This window comes from Polypterus senegalus, chromosome 4 (genome assembly GCF_016835505.1).
Source record: "Polypterus senegalus isolate Bchr_013 chromosome 4, ASM1683550v1, whole genome shotgun sequence".
In the NCBI taxonomy this organism is placed as follows: domain Eukaryota; kingdom Metazoa; phylum Chordata; class Cladistia; order Polypteriformes; family Polypteridae; genus Polypterus; species Polypterus senegalus.
The window spans coordinates 34,086,564-34,111,134 of NC_053157.1; the positions used below are offsets into that span (position 1 = coordinate 34,086,564).

Consider the following 24,571-nt stretch of genomic DNA (forward strand, 5'->3'; position numbering starts at 1 on the left):
GTATAAGCTAATACATAGGCTCAATGATTAAAGCACACTTACAATTTTGCCTATTTTTGATAAATAGAAAATAGAAATAAAAATAAAACATTCTCAAAATCTAGGTCAGGATAACAGCACAGGACAATTCACTCCCACTCCCATAGTCATGAACTACTGTACCACTGTGTTACCCATGAGTCAAACTATAGCGAGTCTATTCAAAAATGTATAAAAAAGTTTGAGTATTCCTATTCCAAAATGCCTGGAGTTAAAAGCATTTTGGATATTTTTAGAGATTTTGGAATATTTACATATACCTAATGAGATATCTTGTTGACATACATGATCAGGTAGGGAAATGCAGCCAAACAAGCTAAATGACGATTCACTTGTACAGTATAATAATTCATATCACTGATCCATCATTATAATGTGAATTACCATGACAAACATTAAACCTCAAAAGAGATGAATATGCCATACAGGTTCTATTTTAGTTCCCTTTTAAGATTGAAAATTCTACATATTTGCACTGAAGAATTAATATTATTATCGTGCATCATTTCCTTGTGCTGTATATGGCTTCAAGTTGTTTTGTTGCACTCTAAGCTTACCATACCAAACCATTTTTATTTGTTGAGCGCTTAAAAACACAGCATTACAACTGATCAAAGCGCTGTACAGTTAAAACAAGCCGGACTAAAAGCAAAATATCAAAAACAAACATTTAGAGAGAATTAAAACAGAGATACTAAAAAACAGGTCAGGGGATCCAGTAAAACAGAGAAATAGCAAAACACAAGTGGAAATGAGACAGGTTAAGAATTAAAAGCCAATGAGAAGAATTGCGTTTTTAGGCGTGATTTGAATGTGGCGACTGAAGCGGCATGCCTAACCACTAAGGGTAGGGAGTTTCAGAGCCTGGGTGCACAGACGGAGAAAGCCCTTTCACCACAAGCTTTAAAACGTGCCTTAGGAACGGTTAGGAGCAACTGATCTGCGGATCTAAGAACACGAAGAGGATTGTGTCGATGGAGCAAGACACTCAAATAGGCAGGGGCTAGACCTTATAGGTTAGGAGGAGTATCTTAAAATCAATTCTGAATCTAGCCGGCAGCCAGTGTAGGGTTTTTAAAATCGGTGTAATGTGTTGGCTTCTGCTGCTTCCAGTTAGAAGCCTTGCAGCCGCATTTTGAGCCAGTTGGAGTCTAGAAAGAGTGGCTTTACTGATACCATATAGGCAGGAATTAGAGTAGTCAAGCTGGGATGTAATGAATGCATGGATTACTAATTCCAGGAAGTGGTTAGACAGAATAGGCTTGAGTTTGGCGATTCGCCTGAGATGGAAAAAGCAGGATTTTACTGTACTGTTGACTTGAGCATCCATTTTCAAGACTGTATCCATTTTGATTCCAAGATTGGAGACAGACGAAGTTACTGGAATGGGAAGAGTGTGGAGGCCAAGGGGTGGGGTCTGTTTGCAGTCGGGACTAAAAACAATGACCTCTGTTTTTGAATCGTTAGGTGAAGGAAGTTTACAGCCAGCCAGTCCTTAATGTCAGATAGGCAGTCGAAGAGAGGTTTGGTGGAGTCAGTTGGCTTGAGGGAGAAATAAATTTGGCAGTCGTCAGCATATAGGCGATATGAAATTGCATGTTTTCTAAAAATTGCACCTAAAGGCAGAATGTAGATTGAAAAAAGTAGTGGCCCTAAAATGGAACCTTGGGGGACCCCACATGGGAGTGGGACTGATTCAGATGAAAAATCGTCTAGCATGACTCCGAGAGTCCTGTTGCAGAAATATGACCTGAATCAGTCAAGGGCTAAGCCAGATACACCAGCCCAGGATTCGAGTCGGGAGATCATGATGTCGTGATCGATTGTGTCGAAGGCAGCAGATAAGTCGAGAAGAACCATAATCATGTGGAGTCCTGAGTCCAATGCCAAAAGGACGTCATTTAGGACATGTAAATGCACAGTTTCTGTGCTGTGTTGGGGCCTAAAGCCTGACTGAAAAAGGTCCATTACCTGATGGTCCTGTAGGTGATGAGTTAATTGCTCATAAACTACTTTTTCGAGTATTTTTGAAAAGAAAGGTAGTTTGGAGATTGGACAAAGATTGGAGAGAATGGCAGGGTCAAGATCAGGTTTTTTCACGATTGGATGTACAACTGCGTGTTTGAAAGCACGAGGAACTATAGCCAAGGATAGACTACTAGTTATGATCTTTAGGACATCATATCGAATCGCAGGAAACACATCTTTCAGCAGTCTGGACGGCACCACATCGTCCGGAGAGCCTGAAGGCTTCACTGAGACGATGATTTTTTCCAGATAGGGGAGCGAAATGGGTTCAAAGCTGGTGAGGGAGCCGTGTGCAGGAGCGGCTAATTCAACAGAGCCAGAAGAAGAAATGGAGATCTGGGATCTAATGTCTGGGATAAGCTTCACAAAGGAATTCCACTCCCATCCCTCCCTGAAAAAATAAATTTGTTTCAGATCTGCAAATACATCATTTACAGTAATTTTTTGGTGTAAGGATATTTTCACGCTCGAGTCCAAGTAAAGTTTTATAAGAGACCCCTTCTGTGGAATTTTCCACTTGTATCATCATGTCAGCTCTCAAAAAGCTTTGGAATTTGGAACATTTTGGATTTGGAATATTCAACCTATGCTAACATTTATGAAGATCCTGATATATAATTTGATACTATCCATATGTATGGTGTTCGCTTCAATACAAGTTAGAACCATGCAATGGGACTCTACCTCTGTAGTTAGAACATCACGTGGCAAACGTGGATGCAGTATTGCATGAGTGGCTAAGAATGTTTGAATGCTTCAGTGACGCCGCTGGACGGCCGAGTATAGTAAGTCGGTGTTGGTTCGAGCAGACAATAGTAAGTTCGGTTGGTTTTTGGAACGTTTGTTTGGTGGGGCGTACTTTCCATGACTAACATCATCGACTGACTTAAACCCTTCGACAGCTCCTTGAACCGTAAGAATGTATCGCTATTTGCTTGGTATGTTGAAATCTATTTTGGGCAATTCGGTTTTAGCATCCGTCCTTCTGACATCTATTGGCAAACTGAGTCATGACAGCAGGGTAATAACAACAATGGTCATTGTTTAAATTTCAGCTGATCTCAGATCTAAAATGACCACGCCAACATAATTATTACTCCAACTCTGATTAGAGTCGTATAATAGGGTTAGTTTTGAAAATTTGTTTGCCGGAAAATATCAAATGAGGTGCGCTAAACAGCCGAGTTCACATCTCGCAGCCCAGTTTAAACAGGAAGCTCTTCATTACATCGACTGAAAAGGTCTATTTTAAGCACAAATCAGTGCCATGATAACAAAATCATTTCAAGGACTTAACAAAACAAATGATTCTTTGCAGAGAAAGTATGGATATCACAAACGTAGAATTTGTAGCCCGATTCGATCAGGCTCCCAGACGCTAGTAAATTATATACAATAATATTTTTTCAAAAAATATTTTTTTAACTCTGAGAATAAATGTATTTATAGGCAGAAAATATAATTGTTATTTTGCAATGTTGTGCCAAGCATGTACCAAAAAATTCTCAGGATACTTGTGTTTGATGTATCTTTTTGTGCAAGCTCAGAGCATCTACCAAAAGGTCTTTATTAGAGCTACTGTTATGTACAGTTGTGTTGTTTATGTGACTGTCAAAAACAATTTGAGCTATAAGTAAAAAGATATATGGCCGGCTATTCTGGGAAATAACAGCATTTATATAAACAGCCTTTGCACTTTATCAAGGTGTGAGCAATTCTTGTTTATCCCATTTATGTTTAAAATATTTCAAGCAATGTCTTTGTTAATTAAAGCCACTGAACTGTGACTGAACCGATGGCAAAGCATTATTGTACCACTTTTCACAAAGCGGTCTGTGCTTTGATCATTGGCAGTTCCTCTCATTTCAGAATGTCAGGAAGTCTAAATTACCTGCATAAGACCAATCAGTGATAACTGGATCTATGCAAGAAATCACACAAGATGGAATCTGAAATGACCTGTCTAGGTATACACAAGCCTGGGGCTCCCCAGACTCAGAAGTTTCCATACAAACTATTCAGCAGAAAAACACATTCAGCCAAATTCCAAAAGGTACAATACCTCAAAGCACTGCTGATCACTCCTATGAAGAGGCTCTACTATAAAATTTAGAGATAGGAACCTTGATCTTCGAGACAAATAAACTGTTGCTGTTTAAGTAACATAATCTAATGAGGACAGTGTATAAAATACAGTATGCTGTATTCTGCTCTTGTTATAAAATAAAATGATTTATGGCACCTTGCTATATGGGGGAGGTAATAAAGTGATAAGCAAAAGTATGACAAAAAAAATCCCATGTGAAGAGCGTGCCATTCATTTCATTAGTGGAGTTAAACAAAATCTAGAAATGTGATGAACGGTTCAGCACAATTGGAGACAATGTTATTTGGAAACACAAATCATGTAGGGTTATAATTCTAGCAATACACTGAACCTTAAAAAATATATATTGCCTTGTCAAATTTACCTATTTCATACAATAAATGTGAACTGACTGAAAGTAAGGATATCGTAAACAATAGCTTTTTCTTATGGTTAAAAATATTTCCAGTCAAGCTTAAAAAAGAAAAATCTAATGTTTACTATGAAACAACTTCAATACTCAGCAAATCATTTAAAACAGATAGTTGCTAGCTCATCTTTTTGTTGTTTAAATTAATAATTGATTTCATTTAACATAGAATTCAATTAGGTTTTTATTGGCTACCAAAACATTATGCCAAAAATTTTTTAAATAAAAATAAATTATAACAGTTACTAAATGCTTGATATTGTTTCCTCATAAGGAAGAACAAGCATAATAATAAAATAATAACAAAGGTGACCATTTTGAACACTGACATTTCAAATATATATTTTGTTAGCCATCACTACATTATAAAATGCTGACTTGAGATTAGTAACAATTATCTCGCTTTTCAAAGACTCTACACTAAATGACACCAATTAAGCTGCTCAAACAATGTCAGGCTGGTACTCAATGTACCATGACAATTCTCTACCAGCCATTCAACTTATTTCAGGTAACAAATACAATATCAGATTATATCCATTACTGACAGAAAAACAAGCAAAATAATATGAATGTTTAGTATGTTTAAAAAATATCAAAGAAAGTACATGGCAAGTACAGATTAAATGGCAACAAATGAAAAATAAGTATATAGAAGATAAATTACAATTAGGTCCATAAGTATTTGGACAGTAATACAATTTTCATAATTTTGGCTCTGTGCACCACTGCAATTGATTTGAAATGAAGCAATCAAGATGTTATTGAAGTGTAAACTTTTCATTTTTAAAGTTTTAATTTAAGGCATTTAACAAAAGCACTGTATGAGCCATTTAGAAAAGATAACCATTTTAATAAATAGTCTCCCATTTTCAGGAGCTCAAAAGTATTTGGACAAACGAACATAATCATAAACATAACAATCATGCTCAATATTTGGTTGAAAATCCTTTGCACTCAATGACTGCCTGAAGTCTGGAAACCATGGCTTTCTCCAAGTGTTGGTTTTCCACCCTACTGATGGCCTTCACTGTAGTTGTCTTCAGGTTCTGCCTGTTTGTTGGACTTTTGGCACTCAGTTTGTCTTCACTAAGTGAACTGCATGTCCAGTTGGGTTGAGGTCAGATGACTGACTTGGCCTTTGAAGAATATTCCACTTCTTTGCTTTGAAAATCATTTGGGTTGCTTTCACAGTGTATTTTGGCTTTATGTCCATTGGTACTGTGAAGCATCGTTCTATCAGTTTTGCAGCATTTGTCTGAATCTAAGCAGAAAGTATAGCCTTATACACTTCAGAAACCATCCTGCAACTTTTGTCAGTAGTCATATCATCAATAAACACCAGTAACCCACTTCCATTGGTAGTCACGCATGCCTATGCCATAACACCACCTCCACCATCTTTCACAAATGATGTGGTATGCTACTGATCATGAGTCATTCCTTCCCTTATATATCCATCATTCTGGTACATATTAATTTCATTTGTTCAAAGAAAACTTCTCCAAAACTGGATTTTTTTAAAAATATTTTCTGATAATGTCTGATCTGTGCTTCCTATGTTTGAGGATTACCAATGGTTTGCACCTTGTGGTAAACCCTCTGTATTAACTTTTGTTAAGTTTTCTCTTGTCTTCAATGGTTGTCGAGGCCTTCAGTTGTTGCTGGGCTCACCATTGCATTCCATCTCTTTAAGAACCTACCAGATGGTTGATTTGCCCACTCCTGGTGTTTATGCTATCTCTCTGATAGGTTTGTTTTGTTTTCTCTGCATAGTGATGGTCTGTTTTTACTTGCATGGATAGGACTTTGGACTTCATATTAAGAGTTCACAGCAACAACTTCCAAGTGAAAATTTCACACTCAGAATCAACTCCAAACCTTCTACCTGTTTAATGGTTAATGAAATAATGAGGAACCTGCTCACACCTGGCTATGGAACAGCTTGTCAGTCAATTGTTCAAATACTTCTGAGCCCCTGTAAGTGGGAGGACCATGTACTAAAATGGTTGTCATTCCTAAATGGCTCATACTATATTTCTGTTAAACCCTTTCAATTAATACTGAAAAGCCTACACTTCAATCATGTAATTAATTCTTCATTTCAAATGCTAAAGCCAAAATTATGTAAATGGTGTCACTGTTTAAATAAGTATCGACCTAACTGTATTTTCACAGTTTATTCATATGCAAAGGACTAGTTAGTTTGTGTTAGGTTCTAAAATAACATTTGGAACACTAGAATCATGCTCACATTGCTTTTAAATACAGGATGTTTTTGATTTAGAAGGAAGCTAGAGAACAATGGAGAAAAAAAAAAATAATAAAATCACGTGGGCATATGCAGAACATGCAAATGTCACATAGGAAGTAACAACAGGAAATTTAGCCCTGGTCCATAAAGAGCAATAAGCTAGCAAATGTATTTTACACTAAATTATTGACTGAAAGAGTTAAATGTGATTAATTCCTACTCTTTTTACTTTCTATATTAAAATGTTCTAAACTAATTAATGTTAATGACACAGTGTAAAATAGAATAATTGAAATACTAAAAATGATATGCTCAAGTTTTTCATTGCTATCAAACAGTGCTGTAGAACTAAGACAAATATACTTACTCTTGATGGACTGGGACGACTACCATTACACCATGACCCAGAGCTTGTTCTGTCTTCCTGACCTAGAGAGGAAGGTGAAAAATATTAATAATCAGTTTCAGAACTCACCTTTAATTATTTGTACATGGTTACAAATAGTTTTCATATTCAAGCATGTTTAGGATGATCAGCAGACACTTGAGTCCACTCTCTCCAGTAAGTTTAATAATTCAAAAAAGTCTTTGATGAAATATTAACACTTTAATGTCTTAAACATACAAATTAAAGCAAATGCTTAAAATTGAGGTAGATTAGTTCTGATACGTTTATACTATATATCAACATATATTGGTTGCACATATTTGCAGTAACTTAAATCAGATTTCCTGGTAAACAGAGATTGGCCAGATATATTCCTAAACTACTTATATTTATGCTAACAAATAAATTTACCAGACTGCGCAAGTTTTAGATACGTAATGTTCAATTCCCATAAATAAACTTGACCACAAGAGCTAAAAACATTTTTCTTCCAAAAGCAAAAAACTGGATAAACAGCAGCTATAGTAAATGAGCTGGGGTTTTTCTAGATCTTCTGAACATTCACACTATTGATTCCATTCATTCAAATGAAATTTATAAAACTAAATGAATTAGAATTATAATAATATATCAATATAGGCAAAGAAATGCAAATCAATTTCAATCTAAATACTGTAAGACATAAACGAAATATCTGAACACTTAAAGTGTCTGTTACAACATCTGCACATTTTTCATAACCCCAACCTAAACACAGAAATATATATTAATCGAGAGAATTTTTTGCTACAACTCTGTAACAATGTGACATTTAAAACAGCTCAATAAGAAAAACTGCTGAATTAGATTTATGGTCCATATTATTATGACATATTGTTTTATTTTTAGCAGTATCATTGTTTACTCTGTCACATCCCTTAAAAAGTCCGTAGTAATCTACTGAGCAGCACCTGCCATTTAAAGTCAATTAATCACTAGTTTGAGATTTTCAAAAATATCCTCATGGACAGACAGCACACTTTGCTGCACTAAAAACAAAAACAAAAAAAAGATATATTTTTATATGTTACTTACACCATGTAAGCTTGAAGTGACGGCAGAGAAAATTAACGTCATGTTTTCATTTGAATTGAAGATCTGACACACTCCCTAATTCATTGGTTAAGAACAGGGGTCCTCAATCATAGTCCTGGAGGGCCGCAGTGGCTTCCGGTTTTTGTTCTAACCCGGTTGCTTAATTAGAAAGCAATTTTTGCCAACGATTTAATTTCATGGCTTTTTAGTGCTTTAATTCTGCTGTCAGGTAATTCTCACATCCAAATTTTTTTTCCCTTTCTAAGGATATCATCCAAATGATTTGAAAGCTAAAATGGATAAGTAATTCTCAGTCCTTCACTTTTTTCTCCTCATTTTCCTTCCAGTATTTAATTAAACCCAATAGTTCATGATAAATACACACAGGTGTAAATGGTAAGAAGCTAAATGGAGAAATGCTGGTCTATTTTGTCATTTGCATGTTATTGCTAATTAGGAGCAATTAAAAACCAAGAATACAGCTGTTTAAGACAAAATAAGCAATAAGGGTTCAAACTCTTAACGAGCGAGACAACTAAAGTAAAGCAGAAGTGTTACTTGAGCAATACGTGCTTCTTTTTAAGAAGTTGGGTTAGAGTAAAAACCTGCAGCCACTGCACCCCTCCAGGACAGTGATTGAGGACCCCTGGTTAAGAATAACGTTTTCAATTCAAAACCATGTTATCATGTGAATGTGTTTTTTTCTGTTTATAGTGTACTAGCAAAATACCCGCGCTTCGCAGCGGCGAAGTACTGCATTAAAATTTTTATTAAGAAGAAAAATTTAACCTTTTTAAACTGAGGGAAAATATGCCAGTAATTATTTGTTAAGGATCTCTTTGTATACCATGTTGTCAGTTCGGCTCTCCGGTTGTAACATGACCAAGCTGTGCGCTGAGCTTACTCTTGAGCATGCAACTTACAGTTGGCCATGTGAACAGTAATCTTGTCTCAAATCTCACAGCTTGGATTGCTGCTGTCATAATCGGTTTGAGTTTCATGGTTTGTTTCAATTATGACAGTATTTGCAGGATTTGTTGTATTGAAGTGACATTCGGCATCTGTCAAGCGTTGTAAGCACACAACCAGTTTCAGCGATAAAATCACATCCAGCTTTTGAGAGTTTAAACATTCATAAACATCAAAGTGTCCACTACTGAAATCGTCACCTGTGAATCTAAGATGTTTAAGAGGCATTGGCGGTTGTCGAAAGGTGTAAAATATTTGGCCATTTCGGTACACTTGAAAGCGACAACCGAACAATTCAGCGGCATCCATCAACTCACATGCAGAACCATAGGTGAAGGGCTTAAGCATTTCACTCTTATAGTGCTCCTGTGTAGTATAATTATCTCCTGTACCGTCATCAGTCCACACCTTGAACCTGTCCCAGTCATTCAATACATAAGACACAATGTTCCTCCGGATATCAAGAGTGAGCCTGATATGGCCGTGCAATATGTAACAAAGAGAATGGAAAAGGTAGGTGGTATCTCCGGGCATGGAAACCACTCGGTAAGTGATAGTTCTTTGATCGATAGTGATCATCTCGATAGACATGGTAATGGGGGTTGGAATGATAAAGGAAATGGATACCTGAGCAATGTACCAAATTTCTTGAAGATGGGCCCATAAGTACAAAGACTGTTGAAAAGTTCAATATGGCGGCTGAAAGTGGCATCATACCACCGAAATAAGTACGTACATTGGTTTCGGTTAGTGCAGGGAAGCCGCCTACCAAATTTCGAGAAGATGGGGCCATAAATAAGAAAGTTCAACATGGCGGACATTGTTGACCGTTATGACCATTACGCGTAGAATTTCGAAATGAAACCTGCTTAACTTTTTAAAATAAGCTGTAAGGAATGAGCCTGCCAAATTTCAGCCTTCTACCTATACGGGAAGTTGGAGAATTAGTGACGTTTGGAAAATTCAATATGGCGGCCGACAGTGGCGTCATACCACCGAAATAAGTATGTACATCAGTTTTGGTTAGCGCAGGGAAGCCACCTACCAAATTTCGTGAAGATGGGGCCATAAATAAGAAAGTTCAACATGGCGGACATTGTCAACCGTTATCGACCATTACGCGTAGAATTTCGAAATGAAACCTGCTTAACTTTTTAAAATAAGCTGTAAGGAATAAGCCTGCCAAATTTCAGCTTTCTACCTACATGGGAAGTTGGAGAATTAGTGATGAGTCAGTCAGTCAGTAAAGGCTTTGCCTTTTATTATTATAGATGCTGGTTATTCAGGAAGTAACCATTAATAATATTTTAGTAAAAAATGCTTGTGTTTGTTGTGTTTTCAGAATATGACTGAAGAGCAGACATGTGGATTATATGACACGAGTAATATGAGACTGGTTTTTCCATGGATGTTTTTCACATTGTTTGCTGTTCTACAGCACTGGTCACTATTGGGTTCAATTATCTCATAATCTTTATTCTCTTGTTCTGCATGAAAACATGAGATGATTTTTTTTCCTTGGTCATTACTACAAAGTACTTTGGGTAAGCATCATAATATCATTTTTGAGGGAAGTACACTTTAATGTTGTCTTGGTCACATACTCTGCTGCTATTAGGCCAAACAAAAAATGCATCTGACCTCGAATTATAGCCAGCAATTCAAAGTTGATTAATTCCACAATACAAAACTGCCCACTGCAAAAAACAACCGGCCCAAGAATGAGCAAAAGTGATTGAGTACAAGAATAGCCATTTATAAACTTGTACTTCATTTTAACCAAAGAGTAAAAGATTATAATGACCAATACATCTATCAGAGCACTGCATCTAACTGTGAAATTAGTAATCATTCCATATCATTCTTCACGTAGGAAGACCATGTCCTATGAAAACACAGCATATCTCTTAATCTGCTTTAAAATGGAAATCAAAGCAGGATATTGAGTTCTGTGAATCTTAACTCTAAGTAATGTATTGCTTTTGTTTGTTGATATTGTTACCACCACTAGTCTACTGTATGTGCAACACGCACATGAGAATTGCATTGTACAATGTGCACTTTACCTTAGATTAAAAATCTTTATGTGAACTATACATATACAACACCACAAAAGACTCAATCTAAATCCATAAACTATAAAATGTTGTAATAATCTCAGACCCATCATCATATACATCCAAATTACCCTTTGGGATTAATAAAGTATATGTAATGTAATTCACACTATTTAAACTAAATTAAACATGAATATTTTAATATAATCCCACCTCTTCAGCATTCTCCCTTTTTATCATTTACATTATTGGTACTCATAACTTAGTTCAGTTTGCTTCAATTGTAAATGGTGGAGGACTTCCAGCACAACACAATCGTACCACCGCATGAATCTGAATTTTTCATCCATACTATGAAGCACACTAACCCACCACTTAGTTCTCATTATCTTCCATATCCTTAAAACCTTTAAATCAGGAAGGTTGTTTTTCTCTAAATGACTAGCCTCATCCATTACTATCTTTGTTATTCCTGTATTTTTGCCCCTTATTATCCTTAACATTTTTGAATTTTTCCCACTGTGCACTCACATTCACTAACCTGCAATAACCTACCAAGTTTAATTTACAAACACATTTTTTTTTCCTTTGTCTGTGGTACTTATCTTTTTTCCTTCTGTATGATTCATGACGCAAAAAATAAAATATTATTGGATAGTTTAAATTATGAGATTGTACACTACATTGCTTTAAATGCTGGAACTGATTCTTGTTTTATGGTACTTTTCAGATATCATGTTAAAGAGGTGGGATAGGCTAATGTCAGATATGATGATACAGTAACTTAATTATGAAAATATTGTAAAGATAATTAAAAATTGTTACATAAAGTTAAAAATAATGTTTATATAATATTGAGGCAAACTTCACAATCCATCTATTTTTAAAAAATATCTTTAACAGTCACATGTCAAAATGTTTTTAAACACCCAACTTAAATTGATAATCAATCTTAAGTTATCAGTGAGCATTTGAATTCCAGACTACACACAAACCCAAACAAAAATTACAAGTCCTAAAATCACCCAATAGCCACATTTTTTGCTGATAACCAACCCAATGCTGGTTCCTAGCATGAGGAATTTAAGTCAACGAATTTTGCTCCTATATTAGCAACAAGAAGTATTTCCATCACCAACAGAAAGAATGTATTTGTGCTCACACACAGATGCACAGAGTCGTTTTGCTGGTATGTCGACCCCTCGGCTCTTGACAATTTTAGACCCATCTCTAACCTGCCTTTCTTAAGTAAAGTTCTGGAGAAGGCAGTCATTATGCAGTTAAATGACCACCTAAATAAACATGCTATTCTTGATAAATTTCAGTCGGGTTTTGGAACAAATCACAGCACAGAAACTGCACTTGTTAAAGTAGTAAATGATTTGCGGGTGAATGCAGACAGAGGCCATTTATCTGTTCTCATCCTCTTAGATCTGAGTGCTGCATTTGACACCATTGATCATAATATTCTTAGAAATCGCCTTAGTCAATGGGTGGGCCTCTCTGGCAGTGTCTTAAATTGGTTTGAATCCTACCTTACAGGATGAAAATTATTTGTTAGTTGTGGTAATTACAACTCGAAGACACATGATATCCAATATGGTGTTCCACAAGGCTCTATCCTGGGTCCGCTGTTATTCTCAATCTACATGCTTCCATTAGGTCAGATTATCTCAGGGCACAACGTGAGCTACCACAGCTATGCTGATGACACACAGCTGTACTTATCAATAGCACCTGATGACCCTGATTCTATTGATTCACTAACACAATGTCTGACTTGTATCTCAGAATGGATGAATAGTAACTTTCTCAAGTTAAATAAAGAGAAAACTGAAATCTTAGTGATTGGCAATAATGGATACAATGAGGCTATTAGAAATAAACTGGATACATTAGGATTAAAAGTCAAGACGGAGGTAAAAAGCTTAGGGGCAATTGTTGACTGTAATCTGAATTTTAAATCTCATATTAATCAGATCACTAGGACAGCATTTTTTCCACTTAAGAAACATAGCTATAGTTAGACCTCTTATATCACTGAAAGATGCTGAGAAATTAGTTCACACGTTTGTTTTCAGTCGACTAGATTACTGTAAAGCACTCCTCTCAGGACTACCCAAAAAAGACATAAATCGTTTGCAACTAGTGCAGAATGCAGCTGCTAGAATCCTAACTAGGAAAAGAAAATCCGAGCACATCTCTCCAGTTTTGATGTCACTAATCTGGTTACCTGTGTCATTCAGGATTGACTTTAAAATTCTGCTTATGGTTTATAAAGCCTTAAATAATCTCACCCCATCTTATATATCGGAATGTCTGACACCTTATGTTCCAAATCGTAACCTTAGATCCTCAAATTAGTATCTCCTTAGAATTCCAAAAGCTAAACTTAAAAGAAGTGGTGAGGTGGCCTTCTGCTGCTATGCACCTAAAATCTGGAATAGCCTGCCAATAGGAATTCGCCAGGCTGATACAGTGGAGCACTTTAAAACACTGCTGAAAACACATTACTTTAACATGGCCTTTTTATAACTTAACTTTAACTTAATCCTGATACTCTGTATGTTCAATTCTTAATAATAACTATTCATGGTGGCTCTAAAATCCGTACTGACCCTCTCTTCTGTTTCTTTTTCCGGCCTGCGCCACCACCACCTACTCAAAGCATCATGATGTTCCAGCAATTATGGATGGATCAAAAGCCAGAAGTCTACGTGACCATCATCATCAAGTCCTTCCATGAGAACCCTAAATCCAAAGTGTACTGTTTCATTTATGTTAGGTAGAATGCCCAGAGGGGACTGGGTGGTCTCATGGTCTGGAATCCCTACAGATTTTATTTTTTCTCCAGCCGTCTGGAGGTTTTTTTTGTTTTTTCTGTCCACCCTGGCCATTGGACCTTACTCTTATTCTATGTTAATTAATGTTGACTTATGTTATTTTCTTACTGTGTCTTTTATTTTTCTATTCTTCATTATGTAAAGCACTTTGAGCTACTTTTGTATGAAAATGTGCTATATAAATAAATGTTGTTGTTGATGTGTGAGCTTAGCAACTGCTTGGGGCCTCATGAACAGCAGAGGGCCCTTAACCCACGCAGGGAGAGTAATAAAGGATCGGGACCAAAACCGGATATACATTTTAGAGCCAATAAAAGGCCAGAAACAGCCATGGCTGCATACGAGGAGGTAGCAGTGGAGAATTTTATTTTAATCACTGTATCATCAGACAAGCTCACGTTTTTATTATTTAAAGCCTAATTGTGAGTATAAACACCAATATTTACAGTTAATTCAAATTATGTTTTCGATTTTTACTATTAAACATATAGTACATATTTTACAATTTCATATCAAATAAATTACAGGATCTCTGTAATAGTATGTTTGTGTAATATCATGGAAGCTGATTCACCTCTCCCTCCCACAAACCAATTTACTGCTTCCTTGGCAACCAGTGCAAAAATTTCCTACAGCAGGTGTTGGGAATCTTATGGGCTTCTGCATCTAAAGAGGTTATAAAGTTAACTAAAAATAAAAATCAGTAATAACCAGGACATATGAACAATATGATCAAGGTACCCTCATGAAAATGCTGTCCTTTTGCACCCTGCCATCACTATATTGGTCAAAAAATGTTTGATGTTTTTGCAGAGTTTAAGTATAAAGTCTCTTTAAAAAATGACTTCAAATTAACTGGGCACTCATTTTGCCAGTTAATTTGCCAAAGAAATCAGCCATAGGCCTATCTCTTTAAAAAGTTCACTTGAAAAGCATGAATCAGTGTTATTTTAGCCTGATAGCTCTTTGTTGTAGTATTTTTAAATAAAATACCCTGCCAGGAATTCACTCATTCACAGATTTTCAAAGCCCATTATTCATTTTAGTGTTACTCACATGACAAGAAACTTACCCTTAAACATACAATAAATAATATATATTACCTATCATACTAGCTTAAGCCTATACCTTACCAGAACAGGAAAAAAAACCTAAAATTTCACAACCATGAAACATAAAAGCGAAACAGCTCCTGTTTGCTTTTATGTCAAATGATTTAATTTAAATGTACAGAAAATTAAGATGATGCATTTGGTTGATTCCTTTATTCAAGATGACTTAAATGATCAAGATATAGCTTTCCACAGATTTTTAACAGCTGGAGACAGGTCAAATGACGCAGTGCAGCAGGTGCAAACTGAACCTGTAACCTCCTGCTTTAAAATCGAATGTCCTACCCAGAACACCACTTTACCTACAGACTCAGCTTTTCCAAACACATCTTAAAATGAGTTTGAAATACTAGAAGTATTTCAAAGCTTGGTGCCCCATCCACTTCACTAGCTGAAGTTGAGCCTTCTGACCTGAACAGATGTGCATGGCAGAAATCAGACATTTTTAGGACTGAAATAAAGAAGTGTATTCTTTCTTCAGTGTAGTAATTATTCAGAGTAAAATTTACACTATTGCATTTGATGCCTTATGATTTTGTTCCTCTCTAAGAAAAATATGGAAACCTTAGATAATAAAAATAAGTTAATAATTAAATAATTAAATGAGAATTTAAAATTCCTGCATGAGTAAGTTTAACAATGTACCTGATGAACATAAATCTGCCAAAACAGTCTGCTTAGTAATATATTTCCCAAGCAACTTACTACTGTATTGCTATAATCTTTACTTTGAGCATCTTGTAAGTTTTTACAAGTAAATAAATTTTTGAAAGTCTAAACAGTAATCATTATGTTCAGATCCAAGATATTAATAACAGCAATACACACTATTTTGGACTACATTTAATATTTGCTAATCAGACAAAGGGACTGGCATGCCAACATTTAAAGAAAGGCTCTACAATAAGTGCCTTCACCAACCCTCTTAAAGATGGCTCTTCAAAGGAGGCTTCTCAATAAAATAAAAAAATAAAAAAAATAAAAATTGCTATATGGAAGATTTTCCAACCAGCAGCAAATGCTTTTCTCTTCCAAGTGCAGGTTCATATGTAGAAATAACCTTTTCTAGTTCAGTTCTACTGTATGATCCTGGCTGTGCATGTATCATCGAAATAAAAAAGTGCCTGGAAAAACTGACTAAAATGTACTTTCTGCTACTTCATTACTGTGTTGTCCAATTTTATTTTCTTATGGTATTTAAGAGTACAAAACACTATGATATGAGTAACCATCCTAAATTATTACACTGTCATGCTCTCCATCCCTGAACATTTTTTGTTTTAATACTTGAAACGGGAGTGTGCAGTAAGGCAAAAAAATCCATATCATTGTATAATTAAATTTTGGTGGTTTTGATACACACCAACATATTGTACTTCTGTGTACTATTACCAGGTGAGCCAAATCTATAACAAACAACTAATGTACTACTGATAAATCATGCACAAAGGCACAACTCTTATCCATCAAAAACACTTCTTAACCCTTTTCTACTCAAATAGATTCAACAGTAGGTATTCACTTCTCTTAAAGAAACTGAACTTCTCTTTATTCATCTATCACTCACAATGTTGCCACCAAGCAGGCACAGCACAGTTCATAGCTTTTTTTCCGCCCTACTGTCCAATTTGCATCAATGCATTAATCGGATTAAACCACACAACACTCTAGATAGGCTTACATACTACCTTTAAAACAAGAACACACTGACAGAAAATCAGATTTCCTCTTTTCCATTCCATATGCAGATTTAATTGTTTTGTGTTTTAAATTTAAATGTGTTTGCAAGTTTCCAGGGATTTTCAGCATAAAGATAAAGCTATGTTTTTTTTATTTCCACACCAGAAGGAGAATTTCAACTGATATACCATACCAACTGGTATATTGCCCACTCATATATGAAACAATTTTTCACCTTACATTGTTGAGTTTGTCATAATACAGTACCATCAACTGATACTGCTGGTTGCTGCTGTTTAGTATATTGTCACTGGTCACAACTCACTGCAAAGTAAAATTCAGATTGATTGTTGGCAGGTTATCTCACAGTTTGTTTCAAAATTCACAACTAACATGAAGGCAGGTAGCCTTTATTCAAAAGCATGCTTCCTTTTTACCTTCCACCTTTTTACATACTCTGCTATTTATTTAAGGTAAATGCAAGTTTCAAGCAACATGCCAAATTCAGGGATTCATAAAGAGCTGAAGCTGTACGTGAAGGTGAAATTGGTATAAAGCCCAAAGTATCAGGTGTGCTCTGACCTCCTACTCCATATCCAGAAGAATGCCAGGTTTATTCTTTTGTTTCCTCACTGATTCACTGTCAAAGAGCCTCGACTCCTCACTATCCAAAAATCTCAATAAATCATTAACAAAAATCATTGTATAGAATATATATATTTAATGCATAAATGTATACACTTTACATTATTGTTCAGTGAGGGTACTTTGCATCAGCTGTTTGCAAATGAAACAGGTACTGATACCATTTTTTTGTAAAAAGTCCAGCCACTTTTGCAGAAAAATGCATTTGACTAATCCCTGTACTTGGACCTTCATCTTCTTTTGTCACAGTACCAAAATTGCCTAATTTTGGTAGATGAAAACTATTTTTTTTTTTTTACTCAAGATTTCAAGTCAAGTCGGGCAGCATGCACTGGTACAGTGCGTTGCCACACCCACTACACGACGAAACAACTCAGCATTCCGGTTTGCAACTCTCCACGCAGATGCATAGTCCAGTCCAACCCTCCGGAAATGAACAATCTGCCGTAGCCAGGTGTTACGTGGGCGACCCCCTTGGCCTGGTCCAGCCACGGGTCCCTAACAATGAGGATCTTACGAACTGGTTCATCCTCAGAGAAACGCGCCACATGGCCGTAGTGCCATAACTGATGCTCCCTCACAATGCAGGTACTCCATCAGCAACCGCTCATTCGACACAAAGTCAAACCAACAGTACCCAAGGATTTTCTGATCACTCAAGATCACAATTCAAATAAACCTTTACATATTGTTTTGTACATCTTGAAACATTTGGCAAAGTACTAATATAATAATAGATGCTAAAAGTTTCTTGAGCTGTATGACACTTGGTCAAAGTTGCTTGTTTATATTCAGAATTTTGTAACAATGGCAGTCGAAATAACATGACAGCAAAGTAATATTTTCATACGCTACAATGCAGTGGGCAAACTTTTTAATTATGACTTTGCCTATTTGTTTTGACTCATGTGGTCCAAAAATAAATTTTTATTTTTTATTTAAAAGATTCTACCAAAGCAATGAAAGAAGTAGGACAGGAAATTGTTAATTTCTTGTTTGCTCTTCCCTCCACTTCTGTCTGCAAACCTCATCCAATCATTCAGTAATTCAACTGAAAGGGCACAGATTCTTTGAGGATTCAATCTTTTGATTTAATATTCAGTAACCTAAATACAGTAAATGTTACTATGTCACTATAAGGTAACTCCTAGGAATATGAATTTGGAATATGAAATGCACAATTTGGAATAGGAATATGAATTTGTAATATTTCATAGGTACCTTAAAAGGTGTTTAAGTTGTCCTCTCAGAAAATGTCCATATGCCAAAGGTAAGGTTAATTAGCAACTCTAACCTGGACCTGTACATGCGAACATGAGTGATTGCCATAGACTATTTTGTCCATGGTGGCTTTTTGTATTACACCTTATATTGCCAGGTTAGGCGATGGTCTTTTGCAAGCATAGAATTGTACTAAAAATATGTTCAGTAAAACATGTTAAATTTAGATTTCTGAAAATGCCAAGAAACAATATTAGTATCGTAAAAACAGAATATGCCATGCTAATTTTTAAGTAAACAGTGCTGGAGAGATGATAAAAGATGTACTGTGCCGGCCATTTATAATGGATCTCTATCCCTTCCGAAAAAAAAATCTTTAAAAGCAAAATACCATTCCTTTAAACTAAAAATGTAAAGATACACGGTTTCTAACCAGGATGAGAAGACTATATGTCAAGGCAATTATCAAGTGAAACACGCAGAGGAAAAAAGACAAAATGAACCAGCCTATTAAAATATTAGGGATTGTTGCCTTGAATGTAACTATTAGTTGCTTATTCTTAGGAAATACAACAAACCTTGCCTTACGGACAGACTGCTAGCAATATGCAAAGTGGAACAGTTGAAAACACTTTTGCAAATACTGTATAGAAAAATGTGTGTCAATTTATAAACTACTAGTGTGTTTTTGACTAACACTACCCAGCTACTTATTTACAAAATGTACAACTACTGGCATAAATTAAAATAAATAGGAAGTTTGAGATTTTGATCTATTGTTATTGGATTATTCTGTTAATCTTTAGGCATGTCCGAGCCCCTACAGATGAACCAGGAAGCACAAAATCTCCTATATCTTTTAGTCAAAAACTGTGGTATTTTCGAATCTGGCAAATGCCTGTTTATAAAATGATACAAAAAATGGGCTGCTTTAATTATATCTATGCTGTCTTTAACATATGTTTATTAAAATAAACCAAATGGACATAAAAATGTACAAAAATGCAAACACATCAGAAACTTAATACAAACTGTAAAAATAAATAAGTTCTATATTTAACGTGCTGCAACAGACAGAAAATGTAATTTCCATCCTTACTGATTTTATTTGGATTCTCATGCATATTTATAGATATGATGCTAATAATTCCTCATATATTTTCAGTTGATCATTCTTTCTAATTATAAGCACAATATTAGTCTGTGCTTATGTGCATAGAGTGTTAACTATGCAGGGATGGCATTAGGCCCCAAGGTCCCACACAGTTTTTCAAAGCTGTGCTGGCAAACAGCATGAAACTCTGCACTGCATCAATCAGGAGCTAATAAAGTTACACTGACAGACAAGACTATTTCTTTCACAGTGATGAAATTAAGTCAGGTTGACATAAAACAGAAACTTATTAATATGGTTATCTTGCAAGTTATCGGAAAACAGCCTATACCTATTAAACCAATTTTGGAGTATATGCATGTATTGGGGACCAGGATCGTTTACATTTATAAAGTCACTTTCAGGGACAGGCAGGGGTTCACAGCAGTAGGTCTTCAATTTGCAGACAGAGTAAAAAAATTCTCTCTTTTTAAAATTCCATATGTTTAATGCAGTGCCTTCTTTGTACTGTTTAAAGCATTTTGCAACAGTATGTACAAATAACGGATGACTAACAACACCATTTCATTCATCTGTTCTCCCATTCATCTTTAGAATATGCACGTGTTGGTTATTTTTGTTTTAAAAGTTGATTAGCATGTTTAAAAATGTTTTTTCAAAATGTGAAATACATTTTAAAATTTTACCTCTTGTGATATTGTGCAAGAGCAGCAATGTGGTGCTTTAGTAGCTACTTCTGCTACAGAGCTTAAGAGCCCTAGATTAAAATTCTGCCTATATCTAGAACAGTTTTTGTTTAATTCAAAGACTCACCTTTTAGGTTAACTCTCAAATCTAATCTGGACCAGTATGAGTGAGTGCAAGTATAAGCGTAAATGTGCCAGTCAACACATTGGTCGACTGGCCCTGAGACTTGTTGCTGGATATGCAGACCAGAAATGCATGCATAGAATAGATGGGTTTCAGCAAAACTGGCATTCTTTCATGGACTCATTTTTTTCCCCAAATAAGTAAAATTCACTATTACATGTCAAATATTATAAACTATTACATCTGCATTTTTAAAAACTTTATTTTGAGGGGAACTGCTAGAACAAATATACACCTTAATAAAATTAATTTCTCATTAATAATAAAGAGTACTTCTTTCCATACAAGGCTAATTTTATTTTTGAAACACAATTCATTGTGATTTTTAATTTGAATGAATGATATTTTGCATAAAACTGTAATGAAATTTTCTTCAAATTAATCTGAAGTTAGACTACACTTACTTCCCACTTCATCATGTAACAGTACAAAGTGAATTTATTGCCAGTTTTCAGCTTTCAAACTGATAGGTGATAGAAAAGAAGATCTGTGTTAGGGACTCTCTGTAACTGACACATTACCTAACGTTTCCATCTCAATTAATGTTTGATAAATCAAGAAGTATGCAAGTTTCTTGCTTATTCTATAAACAATTCACTGTTGGGAACCCCTTGGGATTAGGTACAAAGCTTTCTGTCTTCTCATTGAGATGGAACCAGCTGTTAGATATTGTTACACTTTATTAGATTCAGCTCATGCTGCAAATAATTGGACACTTTACGTAAATCAAAGGAATTTAGTAATATTCGAAACGTTTTTCTTTTATTAACATCAAGATGAACAAAAAAAATTGCAAAACTTTTTTTTAACAAAATGTTAGGATTCCTATCATGCTGACATAAACAGGCATTGCGTTAAAATAATTTTAAAAACCTAAACTAATGGTATTTAACCACAAATTAACATACACTGAATTAATTTGTTTGCCTTATCTAAAACTTCTTTTACACTGGCCACCAGTTTCATAGCCTAACCACCATTATGCAGCAAATACGTACAAGTTTGATCAGACTGGGTTGATTTTACACAAGGTTTCTAAGGGTATAATTTGAATTGGTAATTTGTAGCATCACTTCTTAGACTTCTGTGTTTAAAGTGTGGAATGAGTTAGTAAGTTGGCAAAAGATGTCTTTAAGTTAAAACATGAACATGTGCAAAAGTTCCAGGAAAACAACTAAATAGGATGCTACTACAATACAGGGCACACTCACTCATATAGGATGTTTTTGGAAGAGCCAGTCAACCTAACCTGCACATCATGGGAGATGAGGGAGGAAAAAAAAACTGGCAAAACACCAGGATAATGTGCTAACTCCACACAAACAACAAATAGGACACTGGATATGTTAGACAGCAGCATGCAAGTTTCTTCTGTGAAAGGCACATTACTTTAAGACATCTCATCTCAACCAAACAAAGTAAACAACGTGAAATTCTACATAGTTATTATATGCTTAACTTGTAATTGAACCTCTTGAGACTGTGGTTCTTTCTAACCAATGAATGTTGAAATGTTAAACAGCACGCTAAACTAAACTAAATGAAAAAAGGTGACGATGAAGTCAGTGTTTGTGTAGCTCAGCACTGCACTCTTTAATGTGTAGGAAAAAAGCTCATTCACATTTAACAAAACACATTTTTCTTATAACCAAGAATGACACACTGTAGTTAAGTTTCTTGTCTCAACACAAATTTTACAAAAACTTTGATGCGAAAAGAAAAAAAAAAAAAACTTCTGTAAGTAATCAAAACAAGTCATTTCTATGAATACTTTAGCGTGTGATGGAACAAGATTCATTAGAGGACGTTTAAGAGTTAGATCAAATGCTGTACTATTAGACTAATTTGCATCCACTTCATTCTTTGAGGGTTTATGTCTGTAATACTTAGTCCTGCCGAACTAGTGTGGGTGCAGATTCCATAGATTTTTTTCTTTAACTATACACACCTATTAAATGAAATATGTAATTATTTCCAAATTCCAATTTTATTATGTAAATCCAGAAAATGTGTAACCAGAGTTGTTTCTGAAATGTTAACACAATATATATAGGTACTGACACATGAGTATGACAAACATGACAGTTAATAATTAAACTGATGTTAAAGGAATTAACATTAATTCAGTTCCACAGTACATTATGGTAGAAACAACATGAAAGGAAAGACAATTGTACTGTATAGCAGATAGCAGCGCTAGTACATGTATATGTACCACCATTTTTGATCTGATCATTTTGTTTATATTTTTATAGAACATGTACAACTGAATTAAAAACTAGACAAGGTACATAATGAGCATGCTAGCAGACAATGCTATGATCTACTATGGAGAGAGCAGACATTCCTGGCCTTCAAATTCCCCAGATCTCAATCCAATCAACCACCAGTGGGATATGTTTGAAAATCAGTCTGATTCATCGAGGCCCAAACATAGAAAACTTATAGAACTTCAAGGATCTGCTCCTAATGTCTTGGTGCCAGATAACACAGGACACCTTCAGAGGTCTTATGGAGTCCATGCCTCGACTGGTTAGCACTGTTGTGGCATCACAAGGGGGACCTACACAAAATTAGGCAGGTGGTTTGGATATACTGTATATCTATCTATCTACATACATACATATGCAAACAGCATACATTTTAAGACTGTAAAAAAACTGCAATTTTTTATTGTGATTAATCGCAAAAGTCACTCAATTTATCGTAATTAATCACATGTTTAACTAGGGTACTTCAACGATGTCAAGAAGTCCCACAGGAATGTGACTGTTGTATGCGTCTTATTAGCTAATCAAACAGTGAAGAAGTATGCCTTTTACATAAATCGTTAATATGTAACACAATTGTGTCATGATAAAAGTAATGTCTAAGAATTGTCAGACCTTGTTGAATTATTTGTTTTAGCCCTGTAACTAAATTTTGAGTTCTATGATCTGACGTGATCCATTTTGCAATTAACAGCGGTATTTAATGTTATTGATTTATTTCATTCATGGATGTAAGTTGAGTTGTACATAACAAAACCTAAACTATAAATGTTGAATATTTTAACATTTGTTTGCTTAGCAGATGATTTTATACAAAGCAACCAACAAAAGAAGTTTAATAAGGTCATTATTGTCAATGTCAGGTTCCAGTTTTGAAAACTTTAAGTACAGTTCTGCATCTCACTTCGGTTTATTCCTATATTCCTATATTTATTTAATTATTGAAGGAAGGATGAAGGTTTCCAAACATTGGAAACTTTGTCTGAAACAATAGCTTTCCATTGTGGATTAATATTAATAACACTAAAATGCAATACTAGACACATTTAACTACTGTTCATATTTGTCTTTGTTCTTTATTTTATTTTCTTCTGCCAAACTCTGCCAATTTTTAAATCTGTTCTAAAAAATAAATGGTATAAAAAACAAGTTGAATAAAACTAAAAATATGGAAAACCAGACCTAAGAGAGACAGACAGACACACTGCGCAGCCCACTCACGCGGGTAGAGGACTGAAAAAGATAGCACTCAGATTTGGCATGTGCGATGGACACAGAAAAGATGAATGTGGGTGGGAAAGACAGGAGTAGAGTCTCACAGCAGGATCACCATGAGACAAAGTGGTGGAACTGCAACACAGCTGAGCATGGAGACTCAAGTTGGTTCAAAGGTTCTGATAGGTCCCACTTTTTTTTACCTATTTCTCTTTTCCTCACATACCACCCGACAGCAGCTTTACTTTTATATAACAACTGAATAACATTTTCAGT

At 35.3% G+C, this 24,571-nt stretch overlaps 1 protein-coding gene across 14 annotated transcripts in view; it reads right to left on the reverse strand.

Moving 5' to 3' along the window:
* LOC120527245 (transcription factor 4) overlaps positions 1–24,571 on the reverse strand; it is a 303,004-nt gene that overhangs the window by 211,063 nt on the left and 67,370 nt on the right. For all 14 annotated transcript variants that reach the window (XM_039750445.1, XM_039750437.1, XM_039750441.1 and 11 more), the window contains one exon: positions 7,205–7,266. In XM_039750445.1, coding sequence (XP_039606379.1) covers positions 7,205–7,266 — 62 coding nt within the window. The remainder of the gene's footprint in view (positions 1–7,204; positions 7,267–24,571) is intronic.